Genomic DNA, 9366 nt, shown 5'->3' with positions numbered 1-9366 from the left:
TTACATAGGCCTATGTCATTCATATTACGTTCTGTTGTTGAAGTCAGGTCAAAAAAAGCTTTTACCAAGTATGTCGATCGCAAGGAATTTCACTTTTTTTATTTTTTAGCATTTTTATTAACGTCATTTCATTAATCCATGACATTTATATTTTTTTCATGCATCTAAATTACTATTTAGTTCCTTAATTGATGATATTTAATGATCAGTGTTAAAGCTATTATTCGTGAAATACAGTAAAACAGAACAACAAAAAAAAGCGAATTTGATATTTGATATTCCATATGCAACTCGGCCTTCCGTCAGCAGAGGGAAGCAGCGCAGTACTTTAATCTCCGTCGAGACATGAAGAGGTGAGAGGACTTGATCGTGGAAAAGAGTCAATATTACAGTCTGGGTGGATTTAAACCATCCAACTGGGTTTATTCTAGTTAACGAGTTGACTCCAATGTCACCTTTATCAATTTGTTACTTTTTCGTTGGATTCATTGGCAGTTTGCTGGCTTGGTGGGCCCGATGGTAAGTGGGTTTATTTGTGAGCTTTATTAGATTCGTTTTCCACCCCGTGCCCTGTCCTGCAGGGGAACTGAAGTATTGTTGCCAGATGTGTTTCATTTCTCGATTCTGTAGAGGACATAGCGCTCTGGTCCTCTCTCTCCCCATCTTTGCTCTTCTCCTCAGGAGGTTTCAGAAGTGAGTTCGTCAGAGGACCAACTAAACATGGAACAAAGAACAAATTGTCTGTTCACGTGTGATAAGGAGATCTTGTGCTGAGCCTGATTTAGAACTCTTGCTCTTGATAAAATACTCTCTCTCTCTCTCACACACACACACACACACACACACACACACACACACACACACACACACGGTTTTTGTACTCAGCACTCTAAGTATTGATATAATGAGTCTCTTTTTTAAGCGGAGTTATAATCAGCTAGACTAATTTCAAATGATAAAAAAACAGTCTGTGTAACGTGAGTTTTTATATTTACACACCTGACTGATATATCAGTAGTTTTTAGATTTCAATTAACTGCTTGCACAAACCATACTTCAATCTTGGGCCTTTTTATGAAATATAAACTCATTATAAACTCAAAATTCTAAATCTAATTTAGTGTTCTTACACTGGCAGCTCTGTGCTAATCACATTTTTGCAAAGTCAATGGAGCACATAAGTACCGTGCTGTTACGTGCACGAACAATGTTTTAAATGCTCAGTTTTTTATTTTATTGTGAATGATTCATCCATTGATAGTTTTTATTGAATGAACAATTCACCCAAAAATGATCATCACCAGTGTATCCAGTGAATGGGTGCCATCAGAACAAGAATTTAGACAGCTGATGATAGTATGACTTCAGTCCATCACTTAACGCCTTGTCAAGGGAAAAGCTGCATGTTTGTATAAAAATTCATTATTACATTAACGCTTTTAACTTCAAACCATTGCTTTGAGCTAAAATACAAGTCCTCTATATTACTTTCTTCAGTGAAAAAGTTGTCTTGTCGTCATCTGAATCAGGAGTAAAATAAGCACAAATTGAAGTACTGTTTATTTATGATGTTTTTTGCTGTCTGAATTCTCATTCTGGCGGCACCCATTCACTGCAGAGGAACAATTGATAAAGCAAGTGATATGATGTTAAAGTTCATGTTCTAATGAACAAACAAACTCTTCTCCATCTTGGATGCTCTCGGAAAGTGACACGTTTTCATTTTTGCGTAAACTATTTCTTGAAAAATGTCATATCTGTATCTTCAAGTAAAATAACAGACTTCTCCCTGATAACATCCCTGACTTCTCTAGTTGTTTTTGTTTGCTTAAACCATTTAGATCTGCCTTCATTCAATCAACAAACAATAGATATAACCAAGTTCATCTTATAGGTTTTTAATTTTACTCTGGTGTAACTCACAATAGAAAATTAGCAATTTTTGAAACTTCTCTAATAAGTAGAAAAAATAAACTTAAACCGAATTGACAAATGTTTCAAGAAGATTATTCAATTAGGTGGCACATTCGTGGGTGGCTTATCTCTTTCAGCATTTGTTCTAGCCTATCACTCCTTTTTTATAACCATTGGTGTGTTTGTCTCAGCACAGAGAAATGTGTTGTTCTGTCTGGCGAGTCGCCCCTGTTTAGTAAGCCCAATGAAAGCACCACTTAAGGATGAATGAATTCATTGTTTCGTTTGAGATGGGGTGAAGGCCTGTTTTAAAAGAGAGAATACTGAGCAGATAAGGACAGAAAAGGAGATGTACATGGGCAGAAGCAGACTAAGTGTCATGCACCTAACTACATTTGAGGGGAAACCAGTGACAATCTCACTTGGTGACCTACACAAGATGAGACAAAAACCTTTTTTCCCCAAACTACTGTATTTTTATCCAGAACAAAGTCCAGTTTAAATGAAATGGGAAGACATTATAAAGCAGAAAAATGTGACATAACAAAACGTATGTATATAAAAATATAATAAAACTGGTTGTAAAAAAACATAATCATCAATCATTATCATATATAAACTAAGATTAAAATCAGAAAAATAACTAAAAATGCATGAAATTGAAAATCATTAAAAGTTTCAGTTTTCTCCATTTTTAAATTTCATATTCAAAGAATTTAAGCTATTGTAGGTTCAGTGTTACGAATTTCTTATGTTTTCAAAATGATTTTAAAAATAATTACGATGTATTTATTATGTAGCACTTGCCTATTATTGGTCTTTTTTTATTTTGCTTCCATTATCCTCATTTGTAAGGATAAATGACTATATGGTAAATGACTAAATGTCTGCTAATTTACAAAAGGTTTAATACGTTTTTGATTTTCTGAAATATTGGCTTTCTAAAAATTTATAAACATGGTTATAAATTCAAATGTTTATTTTTAACACTTCTTTTGCCTAGAATTATGCAACCTATCATACTTATTGCATATAAAAATCCATTTTACTGAAAACTCAAACTATACATCAACAAAATGGATGTGCAAGAAAAGAGAGATTGGTGTGATTTGTAATCTCATGCATAAATGTAAAAAAAAAGAAAAAGACAAATGGGGAGAGAGAACTACTTTGAAAAGTGGGCAGATCATTAAATACAGCAAGAGGCAGAAAGATGCAGAGACAGAGATACTGGATAGGAAAGATGGCTCAGATTCATGACGATAGAAAATTCTGATAAAAATGAGTTCTAATGACTAGAATCCTTGTGTCAATAATACCCTAGGGAAATAGATGTGACACAGCTAAGCAAAAGGAGGAGCTACAAGCACATAATGTAGAGCATGCACTTATATCCTACAGGAATTACGTGTCTGTGTGTGTGTGTGTGTGGGAGAGGGAGAGAGAGAGAAAGATTGTGGGTGGTTGAGTGGGAGGGGCAGAAGGAGAGAAAAAAGATTATTAGAGAAAGACAGTGCATGTGAGATGGTGAAGGAAACGTTTATGACTTGACAATTCATAACAATCATAGCTATAATAATTACAAAATTTCAAGACCCCTTCAATTCGTCCTCCCTCTGATACAATACACAATACACAATAAATTCAATACACAGGTTTGTAGTGGTAACATTCCAATCAGATTGATATTTTGAGTGGCCTGTTTGTAAATCTATCCCAGCGGGGATGCCGTGAACCAAGCCAGATGCTGGCTGTGTTGTCCTTTGTTCCATATGCAGCAGTGATGCTGATATGAAGAGAACTCGGTCACAAATAGGAAGGATAAATCTGGATGAGTAACTGGGATGTGAGAGATGGGAACACTTAGTTGGATGAAAACAGGGAGTGGACGGGGAGAGAGAGAAAGAAGGAAAGAGGGTAGGATGATGACAGCCCCTGGCTCCGCTCCATTGCTGACGAAAGCTGCTTAGACCCTCGGTTGCCATGGCGACCGGCTGGAGCAGCCAGAGGAGAGAAGCAGAGAGAAAGAGAGGGAGAGGGAGGGCGGAGGCTAGAGAGGGAGGAACGGCAGAGAGAGAGAAAGAGGGAGCGCTTAAAAAAAGAGCAAAAGACAGAGGGAGGGAAAGAGAGTGGAGACGGCGATAGATACACATTGCTAGCAAAAACAGTATACAGAGATATAAAAGGGAAAAGGTAATATTTATTTATTTATTCTAAAAAAAGAGTTGTGTTTCATTCATCTGAGCGTGAGGTTACAAAGAGAGAGCGCGTGAGCCTAGACCGATACGTCGAGACGAAGGTAAAGAGACACTGCAGTGGAGCTGGAATATGGATGCACAGTCTGAGAGCTGTGAACCACCGCCATGTGACCCTCAGCCTTCAGGTAAAATTAGAAAAGCCTTCAAACTGTTCGGCAAAAGGAAACCTGGGAGCAGTGTCACTAGCATCTTCTCCATACGTGGGAAAGGAGATGGAGGCCCTAAATCACCACCATCGAGGAGCAAAACCCTGGATGGATTAAATGAGCCTACCGCCCCAGAAGCAGAGGCAGAGCAGGTGGATCTTGACCAGGAGGATGAGAGTCAACAGGACGATGCTCCAATGGAGGAGTACACAGGTGGGAACATGAATTCAGAAACTACTCCTACGAGGCAGTCCATCTCTTCCCTCACCTCTGCTAAGTCTCTGAGCTTCCTAAATATGCTACGTAAAGGCAGACGGGGACTGACGGGAGAAAGGCAAGCTCAGACAGAGTCTCAGAGGCCCGGACGGCAACGGAAGGGCCTGAAGGGATTGTTTGGTACAGTGCGCTGGCGTGGTAAGGAGAAAGAGGATGACGAGGAGGCTGAACCTGGCCCTCCCCTTCTAGCTTCCCGCTCCAACAGTGTTGAGATCATAAAGGAGAGTCTCACGCTGACACCTGGGCCTCCACCTCGCTCTGTGGAGGGGACAGAGGAAAAGCCTACACCTCAAGAGGGCCCTGCATCATCTGAGGACTCTGCAAAGGTGAGCGGGGCAAGCAAACCTCCAGCAAATGAACGCTTGAGCACTCTGCTCGGAGATATTTCATCAATTTTAAGCTTTGATTCACTGACAGCATGTGGGGATATTGTAGCAGACGTAGAGGCAGAATGGGTCAAAGCTAGCTGTCGAATGGAGGGAGCACCTAGCACACTTAAAGTGGATAATTCTGAGAAGACTTCATCTTCTACAACTTCAACCAGATCAAAGCCTAGCCCTTCACCTACTTCTACTCTCAGCCCAACCATCTCTTCCAAAGCTTCCCCTACCTTAGCAACCAAACCCACCCCATCACCTACCACCACCAAACCTATTCCCAGCCCTTTGACAAAACATGCTGTTACCTCAACATCCTCTCCGGTGACCAAAATGTCACCATCTACACCTACTGGCCCTATTATCCCTACCCCGACATCCAGCCCTCTCTCCAAACCCACCCCTATGCCATCAGCTATGCCTATAACCCAGCATATCCCAACACAAACACCTCAAGCCACGGCATCTTCAAGAACTCCAGTTACCCCAGCCCCTACATCAGCCTCCATTACACAACCTGTCCCAAGTCCTATATCAAGCCCCACAACCAAGTTTACCACTTCCCCAGCTAAACCTGTCCTGTCCCCTAAATCTAGCCCTGAAATCAAACCTGACACATTTGCTAGCTCCACAGCTGCTCCAATGATGAAACCTATCCCAAGCTCCACACCCATTCCTTCGTACATCTCAACCCCTCCTTCTGAAACTTCACCCACAGTGAGTTATACCCCTGAAACTGCTGAAGTTCCTAAAACTGAACTTGCTACAACCCCTGTACTTAAACTGACCCAAGTCCCAGCTCCTGCAACAAAACCCACTCCGAATGTTACCCAAGAATCCAAACATACTACGTCTACCTCTGCGACCAAATATACCCCTTATCCACCACCTTTTGGTAAACCTACCCCAGCTCCTGCACCAACACCAAGACCAAAACTTGTAACAACATTTGGATTATCGACAAGCCGAAACACTGCACCTATAGCCAAGCTGGAGACAAAACAACCCACAGGACAAACTTCAAAACCTAGCTCCCAATCTGGCACAGCATCTGTAAGGAAACCCTCCATCTCGGAACTGACTCCTGTCGCTAAACCTCCCATTCTTACCTCTTCCTCTGCCACCGTAAAATCACCCACAGTTATCTCTGCGCCACAAGTTCCTGCCCTGAAGTCTCCGTCTGGTATTACTCCATCATTCATTTCTTCAAAAAGATCGGATGATGATGCCAGGATAGATTTAAGGGAGGACCAGGTAAGACAAGAAGGACCTGACAATAGAGACTCAGTGGCTGCTCAAAGCATCAGCAAAGCAGTGAAAAGGGGCCCTGCAGCGAAACCCACGACTCTGAGTAAGATCCCTGTTAGTGGCGGAGGCAGACCTCCTAAGCTACATCATCGAGATTCCCAGCCCAATGGAGATGAGGACCACTCCAATCTACCAACACCAGTACACGAAGAGGAGAGCCCCTTCACTCTCTCACGGGAAAGCAGCAGCAAGGAGGCCCTCAGTGATGTCTCCACAGAATCAGGGGCTATCACCCCGAGTCAAGAAGACATTCTAGATGGAAAGCTTGGTCTGCAGACATCAGCACGTCCTGCAGCTGGTGCCACAAGCTTAACCCGGGAGTCCAAGATCCCAATCAAACACGGATCTACTGCAACCTACCATTCTGTACAGGGGAGGGCAGAAGCCACACGTTCCAAGATACCGGTCTCTAAAATGCCTGTTCGTCGGACCAGCAATAAGCCTGCACCAACAGCTGCAGCTGCCGTCACTCGAAAATAACTGATATGCTAATTCTGTCTATGTCAAAATCCTGAAACATTCCACTGGCAACAGTTTTCTCAAGATTTAATTTTTGATATTCAATCGGGCATCACTGCGCCTGGTTTACGCCTTTTTGCAGCACAGGAACAACTGGATTGTTACAGTTATTTGAACTAATTTACACACTGGTGTCAATCACACAATTATTTTATCAACTGGGTGTTTTTATTCACATCACTCCTAAACAGACTGATGTTGTGGATTCAACTCTGTGTGCATCCAGGAACAGACAGCACACACGCAGGCCCTGTCTAAGTGATCCCTATGGCAACAAAACATGCAAATTAAATGGCAGGCACTAAAGCACAAGAGCCCTCACCTGGAATCCAAAGCCATGTAGACCTTCTCTGAAGAAACAAGCAATGTATCCATCCATTATCTCTGGCATCGTAATAGTGCGTAATGGTCTTTTGTGGTAATTAAAAGCCTCAGAGAAGAAACAATCAATTCAACACTGAGTCTGATGGTTTTCATCCAGGTCTACAACACCAGAGGAGCCCATTATCGTTACAAAGGTGCTTTTTTCTTATCATCATGCCTGCCAAACAAAAAAAAATGTTTTGTTACAGAGCAATGGAGGGATCTTTGTAGCCTTTGTTACTTGGCCTTCTTTTTTAGAATTTTTTTGTCTGGTGTCTTTTTCCAATTTTTTTTTTTCAAGTGAACTTTGTGGATCAATGTTAGTCTTCTTGGAGCTCCCCCGTGTTGTATGCAAACAAACTCTTACCTGTACAGTTCATGCCAAGACAGGATATTCCGCAGTATCTTTTGAATGTATGTAGCAGAACGCATGCCCTACTTTTTCAACAAGATGAGCCATCTCACTCCTTTTCCTCTCCGTACCGATGTCCATTTCTCTGTTTTTTTTTAAACACTGTGTTAAGTCACACAGTGCCTGTCAGCTGTAACAAATGTGTATGTAACATGTCATCAAAGAACTGTGAGGCATATGGATCTAACTCTGTGGATAATTTTTTTTTCTGCCTTCACTGAACATTGTGTGAGACTGCGTTAAAGAAGTCTATGGACAGTAGAGGTGATGTTTCACAGGCAGTTGGTGTTATAGGTAAGCTAAGACTTTCATGGATGACAGTGATGTTATGTTAAAATATTTGGTTTTTTTTAAGTTGCCATTACATGCACATGTTTAAAAGAGGACTATTTTTGTGTGTATGACTGTGCGTATGTGAATGAGTGGGTGTGATTATCTTAATGTCACAATGTTTCCTATTTAATCAATAAAATGTGATTATACCTAGAACGGTTGCAGGTTGCTTTATCATATGGGAATGGATTGCATAGAACAGAATTAGGTTGTGAGAGACTGTCTGTGTCCTCTGTAGTGACATTATGTAACCGTGTTACTCTTTGGTTCGAGGACAGTCAGTAGAAGTGGAACCCTACAGAGCTTTCCACTATAAAAGACCCAGCCCCCCCCCCCAACCCCCAGGTTCCTCTGCAGTGCCATGCTGTTGGGCTGAAAAACCCACTGACCTGAATAGCAAACCTCATGAATGTCAGCATTCCCTGGTCAGTGAGCTGTAAGCGAAGATGCTATAGAATACCCGCCACGCAACCATGCAGCTGCTGCATGCAAATGAAACATTTTTAAAGGGGTTACGTTGTCTACGAGGATATTTAAATGCGGGAGGCTCTGGATCATCGTCAACCTTTTTAAAATATAGCTGAGTGAATGAATGAAGGCTAAAATGGAGGAACAGTGGTGCACAGAGCGAGAATGACACAGAGAGGGATTGTGGTACAGATGGAAAGAGAGAACAAGGAAGGGGAGGGTCGGAGAAAAGAAAGGCTTTTCGGTTCCATCACAGCTGTGCTTTTTGATGGTCGTGACATAGCAAGAAATGCTAAAAGCGGTGCGGAAGGATCCCTTTTTCTCACGTTCTTCCATTTTCAGCTACAGCCATTTTAGTTCCTAGCATTGCAATCGAGTTAACAGACACTGATGTTTGCAGAGATGGAGATTCATCATCCATCACAGGGTGAATAGAGGTAGAGGGGGGTTGCAGTTTTCCCATAAGGAAAAAGAAAAACAAAGGAAGGATATTTACAGACAAAACTCCTCACAGAGAAACAGCACAAACAAGGCTCTCTTGTCCAAACCAGAGCCCAGGGCACTGGGACTGTTTAACTGGAAAAACACGAGGACCTCACCACTTCACAGGGTGATTAGTCAAAGATCAGCCCACTGTTAATGGAAACCGTCCCTTGCTTATGGATCTGTCACCCCCCTGGGGTCTGAAGAAGATGAAAGCCTTACGCGCTACCTCGTCTGTTGCATGTGCTGCACCAAACACTACGAATAACGATGATCGCATAGCCTCAATTACAAAATCTGAAGAGCATCTGATGCAAAAAATGTCAAACGCAAACCTGAAGTCTGATCTAGGGCAGCAAAAAATGAATAGCGCAAGGAGAAAGATAAATCCTGCACGAAGGTCCTATTTTGAGACCGGCATTGTCTTAATCTAATATCATGTTATTTTAGCCAAGCAAGACTGTACCAGAGGTGATCCTTGTCTCTGGCAGATGGCATAAAACGACAGC

At 41.8% G+C, this 9366-nt stretch overlaps 1 protein-coding gene across 1 annotated transcript; it reads left to right on the top strand.

Moving 5' to 3' along the window:
* Nucleotides 1–3968: 3968 nt before the first annotated feature.
* On the top strand, nucleotides 3969–8059 carry si:ch211-244c8.4 (APC membrane recruitment protein 2). The gene has a single exon (XM_043250372.1). It carries the CDS (start codon nucleotides 4243–4245, stop codon nucleotides 6757–6759), a length of 2517 nt encoding a protein of 838 aa, XP_043106307.1. The 5' UTR covers nucleotides 3969–4242; the 3' UTR covers nucleotides 6760–8059.
* Nucleotides 8060–9366: the final 1307 nt, after the last annotated feature.

Source organism: Puntigrus tetrazona, chromosome 10 (assembly GCF_018831695.1).
Source record: "Puntigrus tetrazona isolate hp1 chromosome 10, ASM1883169v1, whole genome shotgun sequence".
NCBI classification, from domain to species: Eukaryota; Metazoa; Chordata; class Actinopteri; order Cypriniformes; family Cyprinidae; genus Puntigrus; species Puntigrus tetrazona.
This window is presented reverse-complemented; position numbering and strand designations above follow the sequence as displayed.

Coding starts and splice junctions, on each gene's coding strand:
- si:ch211-244c8.4 (XM_043250372.1), top strand. CDS start 4,243: ATGGATGCACAGTCTGAGAGCTGTGAACCACCGCCATGTGACCCTCAG.